The 24,372-nt window shown below is 41.1% G+C and overlaps 2 protein-coding genes across 8 annotated transcripts in view; one reads left to right on the top strand and one right to left on the bottom strand.

Moving 5' to 3' along the window:
- zc3h7a (zinc finger CCCH-type containing 7A) overlaps positions 1 to 7,848 on the bottom strand; it is a 21,504-nt gene extending 13,656 nt beyond the window's left edge. The window contains exons 1-15 of the mRNA XM_079619334.1: positions 7,604 to 7,848; positions 5,509 to 5,617; positions 5,139 to 5,178; positions 4,866 to 5,063; positions 3,967 to 4,125; positions 3,808 to 3,888; positions 3,559 to 3,612; positions 3,440 to 3,479; positions 2,700 to 3,004; positions 2,367 to 2,610; positions 1,294 to 1,325; positions 1,036 to 1,207; positions 764 to 922; positions 467 to 672; positions 42 to 142 (exon numbers count right to left, since the gene is read on the bottom strand). Of these exons, the coding sequence (XP_079475460.1) occupies positions 42 to 142; positions 467 to 672; positions 764 to 922; positions 1,036 to 1,207; positions 1,294 to 1,325; positions 2,367 to 2,610; positions 2,700 to 3,004; positions 3,440 to 3,479; positions 3,559 to 3,612; positions 3,808 to 3,888; positions 3,967 to 4,125; positions 4,866 to 5,063; positions 5,139 to 5,178; positions 5,509 to 5,576 (1,859 nt within the window). The 5' untranslated portion in view covers positions 5,577 to 5,617; positions 7,604 to 7,848. The remainder of the gene's footprint in view (positions 1 to 41; positions 143 to 466; positions 673 to 763; positions 923 to 1,035; positions 1,208 to 1,293; positions 1,326 to 2,366; positions 2,611 to 2,699; positions 3,005 to 3,439; positions 3,480 to 3,558; positions 3,613 to 3,807; positions 3,889 to 3,966; positions 4,126 to 4,865; positions 5,064 to 5,138; positions 5,179 to 5,508; positions 5,618 to 7,603) is intronic.
- Positions 7,742 to 24,372, top strand: pla2g10 (phospholipase A2 group X). 7 transcript variants are annotated; one of them, XM_079619347.1, is made up of 6 exons: positions 7,770 to 7,882; positions 15,074 to 15,499; positions 17,178 to 17,346; positions 17,860 to 17,966; positions 18,558 to 18,723; positions 23,303 to 24,372. In XM_079619347.1, exons 2-5 carry the CDS (start codon positions 15,463 to 15,465, stop codon positions 18,704 to 18,706), a joined length of 462 nt encoding a protein of 153 aa, XP_079475473.1. In that variant the 5' UTR covers positions 7,770 to 7,882; positions 15,074 to 15,462; the 3' UTR covers positions 18,707 to 18,723; positions 23,303 to 24,372. The 7 variants fall into 7 exon arrangements, with proteins under 7 accessions (XP_079475471.1, XP_079475474.1, XP_079475473.1 ...); XM_079619345.1 differs by lacking the exon at positions 23,303 to 24,372 and having other exon boundaries at positions 7,742 to 7,882; positions 15,085 to 15,499; positions 18,558 to 20,085; XM_079619348.1 differs by lacking the exon at positions 23,303 to 24,372 and having other exon boundaries at positions 7,762 to 7,882; positions 15,300 to 15,499; positions 18,558 to 19,576.

The raw sequence follows: 24,372 nt of genomic DNA, 5'->3' as shown, positions 1-24,372 counted from the left end.
ATTTAGTGTCTGTACATGTCTTCACAAGAAGAGATGCTTACTTCTTTTCCTCAAACGCATGCTTTGTCACTGGGTGAGAGCATAGACCGGGGTTGTCCTTATTGGTTTTGCTGATTATTCTGGGTTTGTGATCAAAGCACACCTACAGACCAAGTCACACATGTTATTTTTACAGCTCCTTCAAAGTTTAAACCAATGCAAATTTCAGCAATGATGGAAAAACAAACACTGAAACCGAAAATCCATTCTTTTGAAAACCGGTCATTCCAGTTCAATGATGAAATGAGAGGGTGTGTTAAAGACAGACAGTCAGCTGCTAAAAAAAAAAAAAAAAAAACTCCAACAAGAACGGCCGAACTCGAACATAAAAAACGTAATTAATTTTAGTCTGCTTACTTTCAGGTGTATCGTGGATTAGTCCATAATTACAGCTACAATGAGCAAGCCTTACAATGGCACACTTTACCTCACAGAGGAACATAAATATCCCATGGTGCTCCTGTAGGATTTTGGGCACTGTCACATTGATCTTAGGTCTATATCCGTAAGGATCACATAGATTATCCCTGCAGATGAAGCCTTTGCGTTCTAGCGTCCACACATCAATTTCTTCTTGGCAATAAGCAAAGGTACAGTGGCCAAGATACCGGCATTCTTGTCCTATCGCCACATCTATAAAGCACAATTTGAGGATTGTTAGTAAAAAAATTTTATAATCTGCAAAACGGCAAGATAATGCCACAAATGAGAACAATGCAAGCACCTTTGCAAATATAATAAGGCCCCATGTACTGGTTTTTAGTGGGTCTCGGGCGAATAAGCTTCCACGTTGGAAGTTCTGCATGTTTGGTTCTACCCAAAAGCAAATCTTTTTTGCATTTGTGATCCTCTGAATGGTAAGCGTAATCCAGCACTCCAGGTCCTGTGAATACAATCATAAAAAAAACCTTATGCAAAACGTCATTGTTTGCATTTTTAAAAGGTCATGCACTGCAAATGCTGCCTAGTAACACTTCCTGCATGACTGACGCTTACCGGTTTTAATGTAGCATGATGAACAGGCCTGTTTAAAATCATGTGTATCAGCAAGTGGGTTCTTGGCAAGGTCTAACTGCGGTGGATAATCCTGTGCGAATGTCCCATCGGATGTACTGAAACCCATCCCAATGGGTGGAATGGTTGGCACTGTCATGTCGCTATTTCCCATCTGAAAGAGTAAATAATGGGAGATTAACTAAAGAGAACCAAAAAGCTGAATATTCAGGAAAATATTGAAAAAAATTCAACTCTTACCGACATAAAATGATGCTGGCTAAAGACTTTATCTGGTCCATAAGGATTAAAAAAAATAAAAACAGGAAAAGAAAATCAGAAATTATAAGTAAAAACAAACAAATAAATAATAGTTTCAGCAGACACTGACAGCAGGGTCCAAAATGAACACTTGTCAGGACACCAAATAGAAGTTAACTATGGGCTTTAGTGATTAAATAAGATAGCACTTTACTAGAAACTGCAATATTGCGTTATTAAAGTTTCAGTGAGTGACAATGATCAACAGTGCTTATTACAAATAAACCAGGAAATGTGCTCAATAATAATTCCACTATCATGGAGTGCTGCAGTGATGACATTTTTATAGGTCAATCCGGACGTGATTATCAAGTGACAGTCAATTGGATTTTTCCACTGGCTTTTAGGATTACAGAAAATAAACTCTGTGACCAACATCAGCTTGATTCTTGCATACTTGTTCATCACAATAATCTTCACAAACAAACTTTTATGAATTTAGAAATTTAAATACAATCGATTAAAGTAAAAAACTATAAACGAACTAGGCTACACCAGTCGCTTCCAACAACTCTTTCAATCTCAAGTACGGTAAGTTATTTGAAAGTTTGAGTTAGAATTGTTAGAGTGCATTTATAATCCCAACGAGGCCGTAAAAGCGAACTAGTTAGTAGGTGAGTTCACCTGCTCGATGTTATGTTTACCGTCCGACAAGACGACAATCCCTGTAGTCCCATTTAGACACTTTCAAGACACAGAAGCTTAAAACCTTGAGTGAGGTATTACTAATATACTTTAGTTGTAGAAAAAGCCATGACAATATTTTGAGCTTACGTTCAACCGACCTTATTTCAGGCATTTAGCCAAACACCCATTGACTTTGGGACGATAGAACTGGAAGTGCAAAAATGCTGACTCATTCCTGCAGCACTCTATAATGACTGTTTACAGTTCAATTGCAGGTAAGAAATAATTTAGGCTGGTAAATTATCTGAATTCACTCAGCATTTGCAGGCGAGGGAAAATTGTCATTTTTGACCCCTTTTTTAAATTGAGAAAGCAGAGCAACACACCTGTCTGAGAATCTGAAATCGACAAACTATCCAATGAATCCAGCGCTGAGGAAAACGTATCCAGACCAAGAGAATACGATGAAATTGGCTTGTGGTACGGTGCGGGCAAATTTATTGTGCACTGTGGAGCCATACTCAAAAACGAATGGCTCAGATGAGAAGGCATGAGTAAAGGACTTCGTAATGAACTACTGACGGAAATACTGGTCGGTAAAGGAATAGGTCCGTCCACTGTAGGAATATCCTGAGTGGGGACAAAAAGGCAAACATCAACATGACTTCTCACATGCACTCAAAACTTATGTTGAGCAAAAATGCGTTACTCCATCTTACCAAAGAATTAGAAGGACTTGCTCTGTCCAACAGCTCATCCAGATCATCCCCAATAATATCTGTATCATAGTCCAAGCGGGAGTCTGGTAATACATAAGAGTCATTGGGCCTGGTTCCATTAACCAGAGGCATATGTAATGGCATATGAATAGGCTCTCGGTGATGGGTCTCAACTGGGACTAGCGGTGGAGAGATGACGCCGACGAGAGGCTTAGACTCGACTTCTTCCTTCTCATTTACAGTAGAACACACTGGCATGCTGACTGGTACTGGGCCATCCATACCCTGCATTGACTGGCCCTCTTCTATGGAGACAAGGAGACAGTGATGAGCCGACTACAACTGATTCACTAATTTATGATATAAACTTCCGTTTGGTGTATGCAAGATGTTTTAATGTTTTTGAAATAATTATCTTTTGCTCACCAAGGCTGCATTTATTTGATCAAATATGCAACAGTGAAATTTTTCGAAGATTACAAATGCAATTTATTCTTTTGATGGCACTTTTTTGTATGTTGTTTTTTTCCCACACTTTTGTGGAAAAAGATTCTTTGATGAATAGAAAGTTCAAAAGAGCAGCATTTATTTGAAACCGAAATATTTTGTTACACTATAAAGTCTGTCACTTTTGATCAATTTAATGCATTCTTGCTAAATAAAAGTATTAACTTCTTTAACAAACAAATCTTACTGACCCCAAACTTTTTAATGGCAGTATATGACATACACTGACTTACCCATTTGAATATCCTCCACAGAGGCAGAACTTTGAGAATGCTGATAGGAAACAAAGCAGCTCAGTAGGGTTGCTGAAATTGATCATTTTAAAAACACACATACACATTCAGCATCTTACCTTATCATTAACCGCACCAGATAGACTTGCACCAGGCAAAACATTTAAGGCAGGCTGATTTCAAAACAAAAGAAAGAAAAAAAAGACTGATCAGGGCCAAATATTTTCAGATTATGAGCTTTCATTTTTTTCACCATAATTCTAAACAATTAAATTATTTGCCCCCCTAATTAGCTAGAACATAGACACGCCTCAGATTATTTTGGTTACCATTTCCCCCCTGCCTTCAGGAAAAAAACTATATTTTACCTTTAGTCTCACATAAGCCTTACGGATTTTCAATCCCAACATTTTGGCAAGCTCTTGGGTCATTTCAATCACATGAGTGTCCTGTAAAGCAAATGAAACATGAGGAACCAAGTAATACACAAACGACTTGATTAAAACCTCAATGTAAAGTGCTCTGACCTGAGGCACTGCCATGGAGCATTTAGCAACCGCCTCGTAAGCCTCTTGATGTCTTCCCATTTCTTTCAGACAACGAGCTTTCCGGTAAAGTGCTTTGTAGTTGCTTTCATTGAGTTGAAGAGCTTTTTCAGAGTCCTCTAAGGCTTGATCGTGCAGTCCCTGCATCAATAACCACAAACACATTACAGTCAATAAAAATAAAAAAACAACTGGACCAATTATCTTTGCAGCATAAGCAGTTGTCAAACACTAATGGAAATAATACACTGTTTGTATTCTACCATTCAAAACATTTTACTATTATATACTAATGAAATAGAGCTGCATGATTCATCGTTAAAAGATCGCGATCTCATTCTGAAATGCCCACGATTCAGCTATATCTAATAGATCATCTTTGACAAGCGAACATTCAAATCTGCTTTGACCTGCCACTGATCAAGAATACAGTTATCATGTATAGGTATGAAACAGCTCAACAACAACAAAAACACAGGATATAAACACTGATGTCTACAGTAGTGATCAAAACAGACTAAATCACCTTTTGAAAGTAACTTGATGGGTTTAAATAAAGAATGTATCAAATACATTGTTACAATTTCGTCGTTACATGCGACAAGTGACAGTTAAATTTATTTGCCATTGAATCATTCATTCAAAAGATTCCTACATGAGCGAGTCATTTAATCACTCATTCAAACCGATTTTTGTGGAAACAGTGATACTTTTTCTCACAATCCTTTCATGATTAGAAAAGTTCAATTGAACAGATTTTATTTGAAACAGAAATCTTTAGTAACTTCATAAATGACTACAGTCACTATCAAACAATTTAATGAATCCTTGCTAATTAAAGTTGTATATGTGTATACATGCAAGCGAATGCAGATTCTTACAATGTTCAAGTAGGACGCAGCACGGTTCGCATGAAGCCTCTCCTTTATCTCTTGAGGGATGAGGATGTCCTCTGATTCTGCATACTCTGCTATGTTTAAGGCCTCGGTGTATAATTCAACAGATCGTGCCCATTCGCCTTCAAGGAACACATCATTTGCCTCGCCATACAGATTCCTCACCAAACTCTGAATGAATACCTAAAGGAATGAATCAATGCTTAATATAAACAACTGCAATCAGTGCTGGATTGACTGTGAATGAGACACGCATACCTCATACTGCTCCTGAGAACCAGGAAAAGGCAGGGTAGATCTACAATTAAGCAGAAGATAAAGAAAACATTTAAACAAAGGTGCAAGGTGCATGAGCAATGATAGATTTGCTGAGAGAAAAAAAAACATGTCATTATGAATCAGTGAGGGTTAGGTGTCATAAAGCTGTGTGTAATTTGCATTCCATAAATTGTTTGAACTTGCAACCAAATTCTTTTCATAGGACAGAAATAACCATCAGTGGATGAAGTCTCTCTCAAACTAGTTCTCTCGCTTTTCCTCCATAACAAAAACGGAAGACTTTTTCTTCATGATCAAAGCTCTCTAACGTTCACAGGTTTATACTAATAGTTAAGCAAAAAACACTTACTGAATGAATTGTAGGCCTTTCTGAATGTCCTGCCACCGGCTGCTTCGGTCCTGGCATGTGGCTGACATCTTCCCATACGCATGCAGGACTCAACTATGGTCAACAACACCTAAGGTTTTATACAGAGATACATTGATTTAAGGCTGATTTTTAGTAGTATCATGCATTGAAATATATCTTATAGTGCAGGGATAGGCAACACCGGTCCTGGAGGGCCACTGTCCAGCAGAGTTTAGCTCCAACCCTAATTAAACACACCTGAACAAGGCAACCAATGTTTTCAGGTTTACTCGATAGATACAGGCAGGTGAGTTATCAGGGCTGAAGCTAAACTCTGCAGGACAGTGGACCACCAGGACCGAAGTTGCCTATCCCTGTTATAGAGCAACAGTACAGTAATGGAAACGCATTTCCGTTCTGCTCTCTGTTAAGAGCCACTAGTCACACCCAGCACATTATTGTTGCCTTATTAGCGCAAATTGATTCTTTAGAACAGTTTGTTTCAATGAACCGATTAAGCAATTGAACGATGGCTTAGTTACATGACATACAACAAGCTCTTGAAAGGCATTTTAGAGGTATTATACATGTGCAAGCTCCAAAAGATATACACAACACACATTGTTGTTTAAAGGAATAGTTCACCAAAATATGAAAATTCTCCCATAATTTATCACTGGCTTCCCGGCAATGGCTGTACACGCATTCACGAGAGTCGAGTCCTGGCGGAAGGGTAACCTCTGACCCGACATATGACGTAGCCCCTCGTAATCCTACATTTTTCTTTAAAACATCTTGTTTTTGACTTCTAATTCATGACCAGCATTTTGTTATGTGCTATCCTCTGCGCTTGTCAATTCTCATCCAAGCTTATGCTACGTCCACATCCTACGTCGGGTCAGAGGTCAATGGTCAGGTCTTCCACCGGAACTCGACTTCTCTCATGAACTTGCATACAGCCGTTGCCGGAAACCAGTGATTATAGTATATATAAAGTTTTAAATATGGATATTTTTCAGACAAAAACCCATCGTTTTGCTTTGGAAGGCATTTATTAAACCGGAGCCATATTATTAATTACTTTTATGATGGATGATGCACTTTTTGAAGTATTCAAAAACTACTCAAAAGCCATTACAAAGCTGGGAAGAGCCAGAATATTATTTAATATAACTGTGTTCAGTTGAAAAAATAAAGTCATGAACACCTAGGATGGCTTGAGGGGGAGTAAACTAAGTTAGGTGAAAATATTCATTTTTGGGTGAACTTTAATGCATTTTTCTTCGATTGTTAGTTGCATGAATAAAAACTCGTTTAGAACTAACTATAGTGTATTAATAATACAAACGATGCTGAAATTAAATTAAATATTAGGGCGATAACTGAAATGTCCTCGGCCTATGACCCACGGATATAATTAACAGTTCAAAGATGTGTCGATTGTTGACTCGGTTCAGTCCGGTTTTGCAAAAGGATTCATTCAAACACCTTACTCAAAAGAAAAATCAGTAAGGAATTCAGTATAAAACATAACATACTTCTCAAATCTTAACCCACTTGGCGGAAGACAATGGGGATTCACAGAAAAGTGGCGTCTGATATTGGTTGATTCCACCTCATTGAAACTTCTCGCATAGGTCATAAAAAGTCTCATTACAAAGCTCTCGCAATAAAGAAACTTTGGCTGTGTCTCAAAGGCAAGTGAGCCGCCTAACTTCACCGCGGTCCATAAGGTTTCTCCAAACGCGCCATCGACGTCCAAATGTACAGTCTAGATAGGTAGCCCACTCGGTATTGAAACACAACCATTGTATGACCAAATTTTTTCACAAACTGGAAATTCCAAATGGTATTTTTGCTGTAAAACGACCACCGAAGCTCTGACCTGTTTTTCCCGTAAAGTTAAGAACACGTATATCTTGTGTGCTAGCCAAACGGTTGGTCGTTCAAACTCTTGTGTGAAGAGTCGCTAGGTAAACTAGCATGATAGCATTTTACCGCGCACCTCTGCCCACTCACTCGGCTGAACAGCGGCCGCCCAAGCATATGTATGTAGGCGGACAAACCTATTTAATACTACTTTAACAACACTCACCTTAAATAGACAAATGACCAGCAGGAAAGACACTGTTCCATACAATCGCTAATGTTTTCATGTGTTCGTCAATCCTGCCTCTTCTTTGGGCAACGTGATCTTCATGACGTCTTGTTCACTTTTTCGGTTAGTAACGTTAGTTGAAGATGGTGGTTACAGCGCCCTCTTTCGGACACAGTCGAAACCAGCCGGCGGCGTGCGTGATCTGCGTTCTCCACCTCCTGCGTTCATTTTCAAACATTGATCTACAGATGAGATGACATGCTTACTAGAAAGATGGTATTTTGAACATTTATTTAATCTGCTATTAAGTAACTATGTTATTTACCGGACCACATTTACAGGAAAAAAACTCACTTCCGCGTTGAAAAACAAAGTAGTTCTCTTACGTAGAGTTCTCTCGTACTGCGTCGAAGAACGCTACGGGAAAGATATTTCTTTGTCGAGATTGAAGCCTAAAATTAATCCTTAATTTTGTAATAATGTAAAACGCTTTTCTGAAGCATACAACCTAGGCGGAGCAATACAGCTCACCCATTGGCTGCTCTGCCAGAAAAGCACAGCCTATGCGAGGCCAGGACGCTGCCCAAACAGGCGTGGCCTAGGCCTATAAATACGAGCATAGCTGTCTAACACGCCGATTTTCGTCAATGAAGCGACGCAGCGCGGACACGCACGGCCATGAGACGCAGTACTCGTTCCCACTTCTAGAGAGAACCGAGGTTACGTTAGTAACCGAGTACGTTCTCTTACGTAGAGTTCTCTCGTACTGCGTCGAAGAACGCTACGGGAACCCCATGTAAAACGCCGTGCGTGCTCTTGGACCGACACAGACACCTAAGGGCGCGCTCGCCCTGGTATACAAGTGCCTACCCCAAGAAGTATAGGGAGAGCGGCTAAATTAGCATCATCCCTTTATAATAGCGCCTCTTAAGGCATAACAGCATATATATGTAAATATAGATATATATGAGGGGTAATAGCATGCTCATGGGACACATTGTCAGTGAGTGATGCTTAAACATTGAAGTGACCTGGGCCGCAGCGCGGGGCAGGAACACTTATACACATTAAACGTTGAAGTGACCTGGGCCGCATAGCGGGGCAGGAACACTTATACATATTAACATTGAAGTGACCTGGGCCGCAGCGCGGGGCAGGACACTAATACATAGTCTTCTAGACCGAAAGCAGTTTAGCCTGCAACGCAGGAACCTCTAGGTTATAGAACCTAATAAATGTAGACGGGGAGGCCCAGCCTGCCGCCATACAGATATCTTGTAACGAGATTCCGCTATACCAAGCCCATGAAGAGGCCATGCCTCTCGTGGAATGTGCTCTGATGCCCAAAGGGCATTCCAAACCTCTAGATGCGTAGGCTAGCGCAATGGCGTCCACTACCCATCGAGACAGACTCTGTTTCGTCGCGGCTCGCCCCTTGGAGCGTCCGCTGAACGAAACAAAGAGCTGCTCCGTCTGTCGAAAAACAGCGGAGCGGGACACGTAAGCTCTTAATGCCCTGACCGGGCAAAGGGAGCTATTTCCGTCCTCTGAAGCCGGCAGGGCCGACAGGGAGATGACCTGAGCCCTGAACGGTGTGTTGAGGGACTTAGGCACGTACCCATGCTTCGGTTTCAATACGACTACAGAGTCGTTTGGCCCGAACTCCATACAAGAAGCTCTCACTGAGAGCGCTTGCAAGTCTCCCACACGCTTCACTGAAGCGAGAGCCAAAAGAAACACGGTCTTGAAGGACAGGTGTTTCATGTCAACTGAGTGAATAGGCTCGAAAGGGGCCCCTTTCATAGCGTTCAACACTGTAGAAAGGTCCCAAACGGGGACTGAGGGGGGCCTTGGAGGGTTTAACCTCCTGGCGCCTCTAAGGAAGCGGACCACCAGGTCGTTCCTGCCTAGTGAACGGCCAAGCGTTGGATTAACGAACGCTGATATGGCAGCCACATAGACTTTGAGCGTGGATGGGGTTCTTCCCTTATCCAATAGCTCTTGCAAGAAGGAGAGAATCTCCGGTTCTCCACACTGAAGTGGTGACAGACCTTGATCTGAACACCATCCAGAGAACACCGACCATTTGGAAGCGTAGAGCCGTCTAGTAGACGGAGCCCTAGCTTGCTCGATCGTGTCTAACACTCCTCTTGGGAGGTTAGCGGGTACCCGTTTATGGCCCATACGTGTAGGGACCAAAGCTCGGGGTGAGGATGCAGAATCGCGCCCTTGGCCTGTGAGAGGAGGTCTCTCCTCACTGGAATCGGCCACGGGGCAGTACTTTTCAGTCGCATCAAAGCTGGGAACCAGGTCTGATTCGTCCAGTATGGAGCAACCAGTAGTACCGAGCATCCGCTCTCCTTGATACGCTCCAGCACTTGAGGCAGGAGTGAGACAGGAGGAAAAGCATAGAGCGGACGGCGGGGCCAGACTCTGGCCAGCGCGTTCGCGCTCTTCGAAAAGAATTCTGGGCAGTGAGCGTTTTCCTGGTTTGCAAACAGGTCTATTTCCGCTCTGCCGAACCTTTTCCACAGCAGACGCACTGTCTGTGTGTGTAGGGACCACTCTCCCGTAGGAACATTGTTCCGTGAGAGTCTGTCCGGGCCTACGTTCAAGTGGCCTGGCACGTGTATTGCTCTTAACGAGCGCAGGTTGTGCTGGGCCCACACCAGTATGCGTTCCGCTAACCTGAATAGGTTTCGGGACCTCAGGCCACCCTGGTGGTTTATGTAGGCTACTACCGACACGTTGTCCGAGCGGACCAGGACGTGGTGTCCTTTTATCCGGGGACAGAAACGCCTCAGCGCAAAGTCCACCGCCATCATTTCCAGGTAGTTTATGTGCGGTAGTTTGGCTCGCTCTGCCCATTGGCCAAAGAGCGGTCTGCCGTCGAGCAGTGCTCCCCAGCCTGAGGTGGACGCGTCCGTGGACACCACCTTCAGGCTCGAGGAAGTCCCCAGGCTTACACCTGACCGGTACCAGTCTGACGCTCTCCATGGTGTCAGGGCTGAAATGCATTCCTGAGTGACCTTGAGGCGATAACGACCGTGTAACCATGCTCGGCGCGGTACGCGCGTTCTCAACCAGAACTGTAGTGGGCGCATGCGCAGCAGGCCCAACTGCAGTACTGTAGAGGCTGAGGCCATGAGGCCCAGCATTTTCTGAAATCTCCTGAGCGGCACTATGTGGCCGCTGCGGAAGGATTTCGCCATTTGCAGGGTATTTCGCCTGCGCTGTGATGACAGGCGTGCTGTCATAGACAGTGAGTTCAGATCCAGTCCTAAAAAGGAGATCCTTTGACTGGGAAACAGTGAACTTTTCTCCCAATTGACTCTCAGACCTAAGCACTCGAGGTGATCGAGTATTAGTGTCTTGTGGTGAGCGAGTTCTGACGGCGATTGAGCTAGAATCAGCCAATCGTCCAAATAGTTCAGAATTCGAACGCCTCGGAGTCTCAGGGGTGCCAGCGCCGCGTCCATGCACACTGTAAATGTACGAGGTGCTAGAGACAGGCCGAATGGCAGGACTGTGTACTGATATGCCCGGCCCTCGAAGGCGAATCTCAAAAATCGCCTGTGACGTGACGCAATTTGTATGTGAAAATACGCGTCTTTCAGATCTATCGCCATAAACCAGTCTCCTCGGCGAATTTGCGCGAGGATTTTTCTGGTCGTGAGCATTCTGAACTTCCGCTTTGTTAGCGTTTTGTTCAGACGCCTTAGATCTAAAATGGGTCTGAGACCCCCGTCTTTCTTCGGTACCAGGAAATATCTGCTGTACAGACCCCCTTCGCTCTGAGCTTGAGATAAAGGCTCTATGGCCCCTTTGCTCAATAGCTTCGCTATTTCGGCTCGAAGTAGATGTGCTACTTCTGTTTTTACCGTGGTTTCGACTTTTCCCGTGAAACGGGGAGGGCGTCGATGAAACTGTAGCGAATAGCCTCTTTTTATAGTCTCTAGCACCCATTCTGAGACCCCGGGAAGTCTTTCCCATGCATGTGCACGTGTGACTAGGGGTTGAATGTAATCTGGGCCCTGGTCGCGAAATGGCGGCGACACGAGAGCAACCGTGTGCTGTAACATGGACGCCGTGGCGTCTGAGGCGGGGGACATGTTTAACACAGTATGCGTCCCGCGCGCGCTCGACTCTCTGAGTTGAGAGAGAGCACGCGGGGCGAGCCTTACGGGGCTCGTTATGTTTGTGAATAAACGTGGGCGCTTGGTAGCGGGCACATTTATAACACCGGGGACACTGTGTTCGTGTACTGACTGACCGTTCGTTAGTTTCGTTTTTACAGAAACCGCGGAACGTGCAGTGTGTAGTGGTTGTGGGCACTGGATAGTGGGCACGCTCACTACATGTAAAGCACAACCGGCATGAGCCGATTTTATGTGTGCAAACCCTGTGTTGAACGGGGCTGTGCTTGTGTGAATGAATGGGCACTGGGTGGGCATTGCAGTTACACACATTACACCATCGGCCTTGGCCGGAACACCAGAAATTAAACTCTTTTTTAGATTTATCTGGGTCGCCGTGAAAACGGCGTTTGTGTGCAGGCAAACGGGCTTTACGGCCGGTTTGTTGGCTGCTAAATACACTGGTACAAACACGGAACTTAGGGCTGTACAAGCGAAAATCTTTGGTGGAAGTCCGGCCGCAGCGGGACCCGAACACCGTCTTTTTCCTAGCAGGGCTAGGATGGCGCCGAGGCCTCGGGCTTGAGTGAGATCTTGGGCCGAGGACCACGCGGTGGCGGGCGGCGTCCGGCGGAGCGAGACCGTGGTCTCTCTCGGGCCTGTTGCTGCTGGGCCGGTGCGGCGGGCGCGGGGCGCTGCTGAGTTCGGGCAGGCGGCTGTTTAGGGCGGCCTGTTGCGGAACTGGAGCGCTTTGGCAGGAAATGTCTCATGGCCTGCGAAGTCTTCTGTACCTCGGCGAATCGGTCCGCGAAGTCCTTCACGGAGGATCCGAAGAGGCCAGTCGGTGAAATGGGAGCGTCGAGGAACGCAGAGCGCTCCGACTCCGCCATTTCGGAGAGAGTCAGCCACAAATGTCTCTCGGAAACAGTAGCTGAGGCCATAATCCTGCCGATGGCGTGTGCGGCGGACTTTGTAGCGCGAAGAGCGAGGTCTGTGGCGCTACGTAAGTCCGGAACACTGATCGCGCCCGGGCCTTCCTCGTCTAGCTTGCAGAGGAGGTTAGCCTGGTGGATTTGGAGCACCGCCATGGTGTGCAGCGCCGATGCAGCTTGTCCGGCGGCGGAATACACGCGGCCGTTCAGAGCTGACGAAGTGCGGCAAGCTTTAGATGGTAGGACTCCCTTAGCCCGCCGTCCAGCAGAGGGTGGGCAAAGGTGAGTCGCTACAGCCTCCTCGACCGGAGGGAGAGCGTGGTAGCCTCTGTCTCGAGCACCGTCCACTACGGAGAATGCTGGCGAGGCAGAAGTACGTACTCTGGCTGAAAATGGCGCCTTCCACGATTTCGCTACCTCTTCGTGAAGCTCAGGAAGAAAGGGTGCGTGTCTGGAGGGGGGCGCAGCGCGGTCTCCAGCGAGGAAGCGGCCATCCAGCCGGTTGAGTGCAGGTTGTTCGGGCGTCGACCACTCGAGGCCGAGGCTCGATACGGCCTGTGTGAGCAGACGCATCAGCTCTGCTTCGATGCTGATCTTCCCTCCTCGACGTTCCGGAACGGCGGGGGAGGGGAGGTCCACAGAGCTCGCCCATCCCTCGCTCTCCGAAGCGAGAAGCGAACAGCAATCGTCATCCCCCTCTGATACGGCTTGCTGGTCGTCCTCCATAACGGACAAAGCGGCGTGCTGCGGCTGTTGTCCGTCGGTGAGCGACTCAAGCGACACGTTGAGAGGAGCTAGCGGCGGTGGCGGCGGCGAGCTCCTCGTGGAGGGAGGTTCCGGGACCCGCTGAGCGCGGCGCTTCTTACGGCGCGGCGCTACAGGGGGCGGTTGAGCAGTCTCGGCGAAAGATGCAAGGCGAGTCCGCAGAGTCGCGATTGGCATCATGTCGCAGTGATGGCAGCCGCCATCACCGAGAGCGAGAGCTGCATGTTCCTCGCCCAAGCAGGAAACACACAGTTCGTGGTGGTCCCCGTCGATGAGCGCGGCTCGGCAGGAGCCGCAGGAAACGCGAGACATCTTTAAAAAGACACTCGTTGCTCTTTTGTGAGGAAAAAATGTGTGCCGCGGTAGGCGAACACACACACAAAACACACACAAAACTGAAAGGATATTCCACGCCGGAGAAGCGCAGCAGGGAACGGCGGCTGAAGGCGGCGATGACCAGCGGCTTCAGGTAAGGGCTCGTCCTGCTGAGGTGCTTGTTCCAAACGGCTGTGGCGGCTCGAATCAATCCAGCGATGCGTGCAGCTTCGTTGAATTTAAGAAAATCGGCGTGTTAGACAGCTATGCTCGTATTTATAGGCCTAGGCCACGCCTGTTTGGGCGGGAGGTGACGCAGAAGGCCTCGCATAGGCTGTGCTTTTCTGGCAGAGCAGCCAATGGGTGAGCTGTATTGCTCCGCCTAGGTTGTATGCTTCAGAAAAGCGTTTTACATTATTACAAAATTAAGGATTGTGCCGTTAGGAAATTCAAGAAAGGAAAGTAAGAGCAGAAAATAAGACAAGGTATTATGTTGAATCTGTGGAGTGAAGAAAGGATGAGAGGAGCAAAATGTAGATGCAGAATATGACACTTTAAAATATGGAAACATTTAAGTTAATTTAAAGTGTTTAGAGAAAACAGACAGAAAATAAGTTTTACAATATTGTTACCATTTTAAATGTTCCTCTAATTGAGATTGTGTTAGCCTATTTGTTGATACATGTGTTGTAGTCCCATTCTTTGTTGCAGAGTGTTGTAGAGGGTGTTGCAGAGTTAATTTTAAATTTTCCATATTCTGATTTCTGAATATTCTGATATTCAGATTTCATTCAATGTTCAATCAGTTGCTTTGAATTTTACACATGCATTGAGTGAACTGATGAATTTCACTCATATGCTTTTGGGTTTGTTAAATATTTTGTGGAATATGTTTTTTGATAATACGTGTTAATGAATTATGTGTTTTTAATTAAGATACAGGATCATTTTTAATAAATCAGGGATGGCCCTCTTTACCTGAAAATAAATTTGTCTGGAGTGCATGATCTCAAAATGTTTATTGGTATATATATATATATACCTTGCAAAAAAACACATTATATTACCTGTATTACAAATTAAATATTATAGCTGGACCTTGGAAAAAAACATAGGTATCTAAATTACACGTTTAACAAAAAGTGGCCCATTACCTGCATTCACCCTAATATATTGTTACCACTGACCAATCAGAATCCTCCATTGCCTATAGTCATACTAACGTACACAATGTGCAAAATTAAGTTGAGTTAAAGAGTTCAAATTTTCAAAATTGTTTCATTTATCCAGACTTGTGGCCTGAATCAGTTTATGAATAGATTGTTTACAGATGGAGAAGGTAAATATAGCCTCGTGCTGCTGCTGCTGGCGTGTTCGATCATGATTTTGGCAGCTCATCCAGCTCAAGCTGTTTGTATGGAAAAGCCAACCAGCCATCATAGGGCGGTCCCTGACTGAGCTGAACACCCAACCAGTCATCAGACAGAGGGGGCACATTATCCAACAGTCTCAGACTTTAACTTTTGACTTAATTTTAACCCTGAGGAAACATCAGCCTCCAGCAGAGAGAGAGAGAGAGAGAGTGTGAGGATTACAGTAGGAGTGATGTCCTGAGATTACTCAGCATCTAAAATAAGCCCAGCACTGAGGAAGTCTGTTTATCCGAGACTGAAGAACAGAGACTGGACTATTACCCACTGTGAGCACAATGACTGCGCTGTATCACACATTCCTGCTCTTTACAGGTGAGGCTCACATCTCATTTAACCATTCCTTCTCACGCTGCTTTCTTCTTATATAATCTACATTTAGTCATTTAGCTATTAAAGAAGTGAGATTAGGGTGGCACTGGACACCTGTAGAGAGAGAGAGAGAGAGAGTGTGTGTGTGTGTGTGTGTGTGTGTGTGTGTGTGTGTGTGTGTGTGTGTGTGTGTGTGTGTGTGTGTGTGTGTGTGTGTGTGTGTGTGTGTGTGTGTGTGTGTGTGTGTGTGTGTGTGTGTGTGTGTGTGTGTGTGAGAGAGATGCCCCTTAAAAACAATGTGCATTTACTTTTAATCTATAACATATTTAGAAATAAGTTTTGCATGTGCAGGATGATGATGCATATATAAATATTTGCTTATTTAGTTGTTAGAATTTTTTTTTAATTATTAGTCAAAAAGGTCATTTTACTGGGGTAAGAAGCCTCCACTGGCCAAACTTTTACAGAATGTATGACTTTTGATATAATTCTTATAAAAAAATATTTTGTGTTGTTAGAGTTGTTAATGTAAAATACTAAATCAACTATTCTATTTAAAATTGAATTTTGACAATGTATCTGAATAATCTAATAAAAAAAGACAGACAAAGCAGAATCCTAGTAAAAGAGATTAATCTGAAAGGTAAAATTATTCTAGTGATAGAATATGAATATTTACATATTTAATTGCCCATATTTTAATTCAAGATATGTCATAATAGCAACACAATGAATGCAAATTGAATGATTTTACTTATCTAAGTTTTAATGAAAGTGAAGATTTCTGAAATGTACATCTAATTTATGGAAATACTGATTAATAACCATTAATTACAATAATTATTCAATTTAAAAATAATGACACTATAACAAACAACATGCCACTTGCCGCCTTCTGTGCCAATTCTGGCGGCCCATCTTACCCCGAGGGTCTAATTTGATATTTTTAAAAGCTATAACTTTTACTCCACAAATCTAAAAACATTGATGTGTCCACAAAAAAAGTAATGTTATTAATATATAGGCTATTATTCAAATCAGTGAAAAACTATATATTATTTAAATTTATAATAGCCTACATAATTTTTATTTCTATATATTATTAAGAATAAAATTGCTGAACAAATGCATTTAATAGCTATTTTTAAAATATGAAAGTATTTTTTGTATTTTTAAAATGCATTAAAAAAAAATTAAACGTAAAATGACTTTGAAGATACAAAGTATGATATAATCATAATATGTTTGTATTTATGCAGAGTGGACAAAACAAAGTAAAAATTCAGATCATATAAAAATATTCGTATGACTAAGAGTGAAACACTGGTCATTTCGACTTAAGAAATCCACAACTGGAATCTAACACTTAATCGGTGGAATCTGACACTGCATTGGTGAAAAATGGCCCTATTCTTTCCCTGGGAAACTCTAGACAATAAACTACATGAATTTAAACTGTTTGTTTATAATAACCCTAACCTATCAAAGTAAAAGTGGTATCATAACAAATAGCATTATATGTCAGAATATGGCAATATATTAAAAAAGGATACAGCATAATATGTCAAAAGTGTTGTAAAGTAATTGGATAAAAGTGTCTGCTAAATGAATGCATGTAAAAGAAATGTGGGGATCTAGAAAATTGAATGAATAAATAAATTCCCGCTTTGGCTCTTTACAGTCAGTATGGCTTCCCTGCAGCCGCAGAGGTCTCCAAGGAGTAAAAGGGGTCTGCTGGAACTAGCTGGGGTCATCAAGTGCAGCACGGGACGGTCAGCTTTATCCTATGTGATGTACGGATGTTACTGCGGTGTTGGGGGTCAAGGGTGGCCCAGAGACAGAGCAGACTGGTAAGACACCTACAAGTATATGTGTAAAGCCAGCAACAAATAAGCTGTGATTGCAAGCACTTCTCTTTGCAATGGTTCGATTTGCTCCGTCTTTTTAAATTCACTCCATGCGTCTTGGTCACAGTGTGTCCATTTCTGTGGCATTTTCCATCTGGAAAAAGGAATACTCCCAGCTCTCCCACACACAAAATAACAGTTTCCCTTAACCTCAGTTTCGGATGCAGAGACCAATTTCGCTGCTTTTGGGAAGTAGACAGCGAGATGAAAAAGAATAAACAAACCTGCTAATATTATTGCACCACATTCCACAGCGGTATTGTTCAATCTAATCTTACAGAGTCAGCAGTTTATCTGGCCGACATACTCAGCGGCACTCTGTGTATGAGATCACGTTGTATTTCTGCAAGTCTACTTGAATTATACGTTACATAATGAAGAAACAATTCAAAAGCAGACAGAACTGGGCTCGGTCCTCTGTGTCGTTTCATTAAAGGCATGCGTTCTTCTCTATAGGTGTTGTCACAAGCATGACTGCTGTTACGGGGACGCAGAATTCGCTGGCTGCCAAACAAAAACGGACAGGTATCAGTGGACGTGCGATGACAAGCAGGCTGACTGTGGTATGATAGGCTATTTAGATCAATATTTACATTCTTTTACACTGTAAAAATTATGTTTAAGTTAAGTTAGGAGAACATATGTTGCTTTAACTCACCAAAAAAGTTGCAACTTTTACAAGATTCAACTCATTTTTAAAGTCAGTTTATTGTAATTTAAGGTGAAATGACTTAAACATCCAAGTTGATTGTACTCAAAAATGTGAAGCAAAAACTTTTTCTTTTTTTTACAGTGAAATCACTTTTTACATTATAAGATGGGATCTAAATGAGACACAGAACAAGTCAGTAAAGAGGAAACTGGGTGGGAATGTTTGTTTTTTCTTCAGCTTGAGGAAGTAGTAGTAATACAGGGTGTTTATTATAGCAGACGGGACACTTCAGGCTAAAAAGACTAACCAAACCACGGGATATTTTAAGATCTTGTTCTTGCAGTAAACACCATAATGTGCAATAGGCAACACTCGTGAGATTTACAGGACATTGTTTAAGTGACGGGCTTAATTTATGGTTAAAATATGGGTTGCTTCACTCTATATGCAAACTACTCATTTTACACAGCCAACAATTTACATTTTTGTGTCTTCAACGCAGACGCGCTTAATGACAGATGTGCGAAAATCCTCTGCCGATGTGACAGGGAAGCGGCCAGATGCCTCAGAAGGGCACCGTTCAACCGAAAGTACGCTCTGTGGCCGGATTTCCTCTGTGGATGTGTTCATCCCACCTGCAACATTTACTAATGTCGGGACATCATTTGGTAAAAAAATCAAAAAAATCTTGTAGAGCTTGTATTGTATGTTTGATGAATATTAGTTTAAATTTATATTGTTAAAAGGATTTCCATTTTCTACATATATATGTATTTTATATTTGCATAGTTGACTTTCAAAAGAAGTGAATGGATTAAAGTATGTGCAAAATATTCACAATTTTACTCATCCTTTATATATAAAGCCAAATTACAGTCATGACTTCACCATTTTGGCCTGTAGGGGGCGACCGGGGCTTGTTGTCACACTAGTTGTTGTGTGTATTTCTCAGGATAGGTTTAGTTTAGACAAATGTGTCACAAACAATAAGTACCGTACTGTTAGGACCTCTTCATGCAGACCCCACAATACACAAGACAGCTTCAATACACAAGACATATACAGGTTTTGCATCTCCTGAGAAACAATGTCCCTTTGATGTTCCAATTGTATGGACCCTTTTGGTTCACAGCTTTACAGACAGAAGCAGTTGATTGCATCTGGGGCAGATTCAGTGTAATTCAATCTGATATTCACTTTTACATAATGCATTTTGCAATTTTTTATCCAAAGCGACATTTTAACAAACAGAACGTCGAGGAGCCACCTGTATTTTATATACTCAATGCAGGTTTATTTGACGACTGGATTAGGAAGAAAGCTAGAGAAGAGTAGAAATGCTGAGAAGTGTGTGTGTGTGTGTGTGTGCGTGTGTGTCTGGGCGTAGCATGCGGGGGCTTATAGCGACTGAAAGATTCTACTAGTTTTACAAGTAAATGATATTTTCAACTTGAAAGTAAATATGCCTTTAATGTATACATTTTGAATTGTTATTTTGTAAATAAATGAATGAATCCAATCAAATTTACGTCTCCACAATCTCATTAGAGTTAGAAGTTATCACATGATGATTCTTCATTTTGGCGGTAACTGCTCAACAGATGTCTGTTTACAGCAGAGGGTGCTAAAGAGGCTAAAGAGACTCAGCGATCCTGTTTTTTAAAGTTTTGTTACAAGCTGTTCACACATTGACAACAAAAAAGCGATGAATACATGGGAATTCTTACATATAGCACCTTTAATGGCTTTTTAGACAAATTCAACAGCAAAACAACTATGGTGAAGTCAGCTAAAATGGGCCACGTTTTGGTAAATTACATATATAATGATATATTTGTTTTATAAATTAGCATGGGTCTCCTAAATATAGGCCTATATGTATATCTTTCTTAACTGTGAAAAAGTATAATTGTTTTAAAATGATGAGAGTAAATTGACACTATTGTCTTTAGTGTGCCATAGCAACACCATGCCTGCGTATTTCATTAAATAGAAAGTTGAGCAAATATATTTCATTAAAAAATGCAATTAAAAATGACCTGATCATGTTGTGTGTGTTTCTGTGCATTAGTGTCTTTTGTGTGCATGTATGTGTATGTTTGTCAAACATTTTGTTAAAGATTAGAACATCTTTGACTAAAAAAGCACAAAAACCCACTAATATTTCATGTAGCACCCCTCATTCTGCCATTTTGCCACTGACATCTTCCTTTCTTTCCCTTTTTCTTCTCTTCTTATATATGTTTCCTTTCTTTGCTTGTCTGTCTGCCATACTGTCTATGCAATCATTTAAAAAAAAGATATCTAGACATATAAACCTATTTTCACCCTCAATTTCTGTGTAACATCTGTGTAAAAGTGTGTGTGTTTGTGTATCTGCCCATTTTAGCTTAACATGACCTTTCTACCTAAAATTGCCTCTTTTTTTTTTACAAAACTCTTTTTTTATTTGAAAGAGCATGTCAAAAATATTGTTCATAAACCTTTTCTTTGTTGGCAAGCGTACTTATAATTACTTTAGTACCCTTATTAGTGATGAATGATACTATGTCAGGCTCACTTACCTTACAACTTCTCTGACAAGCTTCATGTAACACTGCCCTGCATGCCTTAAAAAACTCAGACCAATTAAAACTATTGTTACATGTTAACAAGTGTTGAAACAACAATGCAAGATCAGTTATTGTGATTGGCTGTAAACAAATAAAGAGATATGGCGCTACAACCTTATTTGGCCCATTTTACCTGATAGGCCATTTTAGTTGACTTCACCCAAAAAAATGGAACAACAATAAATGTTGTACAATATTAACGTTACAGCTATATCCCTGATCTTCCCTGTAGTGTATTTCATAAATGAATTAATAAATAAATATCACAGATTTGATATTGATTGTGCAGGATTTGTTATACAGATAACACTTCATTCAGTGGTTCTCAACCAGGGGACTGGGGCCCAATAGGGGTCCTCTGCAAACTCCCAAAGGGGACATAATATGATTTCAAATGGACAAAACAATCATTAAAATAAGCCAAAGTCACACAAAACTTCAGCTGAGCAACTTTTTTTTTCCTTTGAAGAACCTGGATTTCCACTGTCTTGAAAAACCTGTGTAAATGAGGTGTGAGCTAATGATTTCTAAACCTGGAAAAGTCATGCATTTTTCTAGTTATCCCAAGCCCTAAAATACTTTATCAGGTAGAACTTGTGACTAATATACATGTATATATTGTTTATATACATTTTGTAGATCATGAACAACTGGAAAAGTCATTCGGACTTAAAAAATATTGTTCTGAACCTCTGACTTAACTTTTAAATGTAACTTATAACATATAATTGACCTGGATATGTTCAAACTCTCATTACAAGTCATAGAAAATAGGAACATATTTAACATTAATGCAATTAACATTAAGCAATAACACAGTTTATGTCTAAGAGAACTTCTATGTACACTGTAAAAAAATAAAACATAGATTTTATTTATATTTAATTAATTAAAATGAGGCAACAGATTACAAGCAATATTATTAATTAAATTTAACAAATTAGAATTGAGTAATAATTAATCAAATTAATTCCTTAAATGTTAACCATTTAAAATGAGTAAAAATTACAAAATATATGTTATTGCCAACATTAAAGACACCTGATGTTAACAAGCAGAATCACTGAAGGAGAAAACCATAATTAAAGTCACCATTATGGAGATGAGTGTGTGTTTTAGTTGGGCTCTTCACCCTTAAATTAATAACTTTAAGTTTTGTTTGGCTGCTGTACATGAGTTATATCAGCCAGAAGAACAAATAGAAATGTTGATCTGATGGTGTTGGTTGTGTTTCACAATTTCACAATCATTGACTTGAATCACTGAGCTCATGTAGAGTCCAATTTATGAGTTAGATTTATTTTATTAATTCTAGCTGCATAATATGATTAGCCTTTTCAATGAAATCCAAATGATCAAATCAATAATAATAAAAAATATATATGTGGGTTTTTTTTAGGCGCACACAGATATCAAGATGTAGCGTATGAATCTCAGCAATGGTGACAACCTCTGATCATAAGCTCATTATTTATTCATGCAGCAATGCATGATGGGAGCCATGAATGAGTTTTGATTGGTGCAACCCAGAATGCACTGCAACATGCTTTATAAATGTCACCATTGTTGAGATTCACAGGCTGATTCATGATGTCTGTGTTTTTTGTTTTGTTTTTGTACAAGAAATTATTTGGATTACATTGTAAAAGTTAAAAATATTACGGTGTACAATGCCAGTACTTCTATAGTTAATAAAGTTAACTTAACTCATAAACTGGACTCCATATGAGTTCAGTGTAATGTTAGAGAGTTATGGCATGATCCAGCATATAGGCCTACAGAACAAGATGAATGGATCATGCTGGAGCTTCAAATATGACCATAGCTGGTCTGGTGTGCAGTTTCTTTTAAGATGAATGTGTTAATATCCAGGGAATGATGAGAATTCCGAAGCTGGCAAAGCTTGTGTTGTCTTTTCTAAGCCAAAGAGGAAATCTAGCTCCCCCACCCTGTGTCCTTAAAAGTCTCCTCATAAATGGTGTGCGTCCTTTGCTTATCCTCGCTCTCATTCCCAGCATTACACAGAAATGACATCAAGTTCATTAATAGCTTGTTGTCTTTTGTGTGAATGTATGAGCTGAATGAAAAACTAGAGCAGTGGAGGGAATCACAGGCAATGACTGATGGTTATTGGTCGCATGAAACTTACCTCTAGGTGGCACTATAGCATCAGTTTTCTTTTACACACAAACCACAGACAACAAAAGGATTTTGGTCCTTTTCACTTTATTGTTTTATCGTTATCAGCGTCATAACTAAATATACACCATAATAGGCCTTATCAATATTTTAATTCTATTATATACAATACATTGCTTTTTAAATGAGATTCCAGTCAAGCCTCGACTATGACTAGCCTAAAGTCGTTTTTCATGCATGCTCTTAATGCTAATAGAGAAAATCGTCTTTTAAAGATACCTCTCTGACTCATATGCTGTACAAAACCATATTAATGAAGATTAATATTAAGTGCTTCTTCTATTCCGCTGTCTGCACAAAAGTAACTCAATTGTTGGCTCATGTGTAGATGAGGTAATTTAATAAAACCAGCATGGTAAATCTGAATGGTCTTTTTGTTTGTTGGGGTGCTTGTTAAGGGATTTAAATGGACATAACTGGCCTTTGTATCCCATAGTTCACTCCTTACATGGGACTCTCATGTGAAGTTCCTCACGGTCTGTTGTCAGGCAGGGTGAAGCTTTCTGAAACAGGAGAAGATCTGCCCAACAGCAGAGCCGGGGACTGAGACCTGAATATCTGGGGCAAGTTCCACAAACACTCACTCAATTGTGTCCTGCCGTCAGCGGTTAATGAGAGATGAAGTTATGGAAGTCATATGCTTCTCTAGTCACATGGAAGGAGGGAAAGAAGAGGGGTTTTAATTTCACGTCTGCATGTCAGCTTTTTACTGAGAGCATCTTGAAATTGTAGACAATGCTCTTACTTGTTTGAGTTTTTTTTTTAACTCCTTGAGCATGAGGTGTTCTTTATCTATCACTATAGTGGCTGCTGGAGCCTGAAAAACAAAAAACTGTAACTTCAACTTATGTATTTGTACTGGCCGGGTAAAGATAATACTAATGACGGAAAGGGGTATCTAAACATGCTTGAACCATGATACCTTTGTTTTACCACTTGTAAATCAATCATCTTTGCATAACTTTTTGTAGTCTGACACAATATAAGTCAGTATATTGATAGAATTTACACAAATATCTCAAAATACAGTGAATGTTTGATAAAAAGAAACCGTCTTTTCTCTCAACTGTTCTTTTCTTTGCAGCATGCGGTCCCCACTTTGTATTTAGTGAATCTACACTATACCACTCAAAAGTTTGGGGTCAGTATGATTTTTTTTTACATTTTAAAATAAATGTTAATATGTTTTAAAATGGTATTTATTCCTGTGTGTGTGATGTCAACACTGAATTTGTTTAAAATAAATGTTAATATATTTTAAAATGTCATAACTGAATTTTCAGCATCAGTCTTCAGTGTCACATGATCCTTCAGAAATCATTCTAATATGTTGATTTGCTGCTCAAGAAACATTTATTATTATTATCAATGTTGAAAACAGTTGTGCTGGATATTTTTGTGGAAACCGTAATACATTTTTCCAGGATTTTTTTTGACGAAAGTTCAAAAGAACAGCATTTATTTGAAATAGAAATATTTTGTAATGCAATAAATCTCTTTACTGTC

The sequence above is a fragment of the Phoxinus phoxinus genome (genome assembly GCF_949152265.1).
Source record: "Phoxinus phoxinus genome assembly, chromosome: 1".
Lineage (NCBI taxonomy): Eukaryota > Metazoa > Chordata > Actinopteri > Cypriniformes > Leuciscidae > Phoxinus > Phoxinus phoxinus.
The sequence above is the reverse complement of the archived record's forward strand: the minus strand, read 5'-3'. Positions and strand labels throughout refer to the sequence as shown.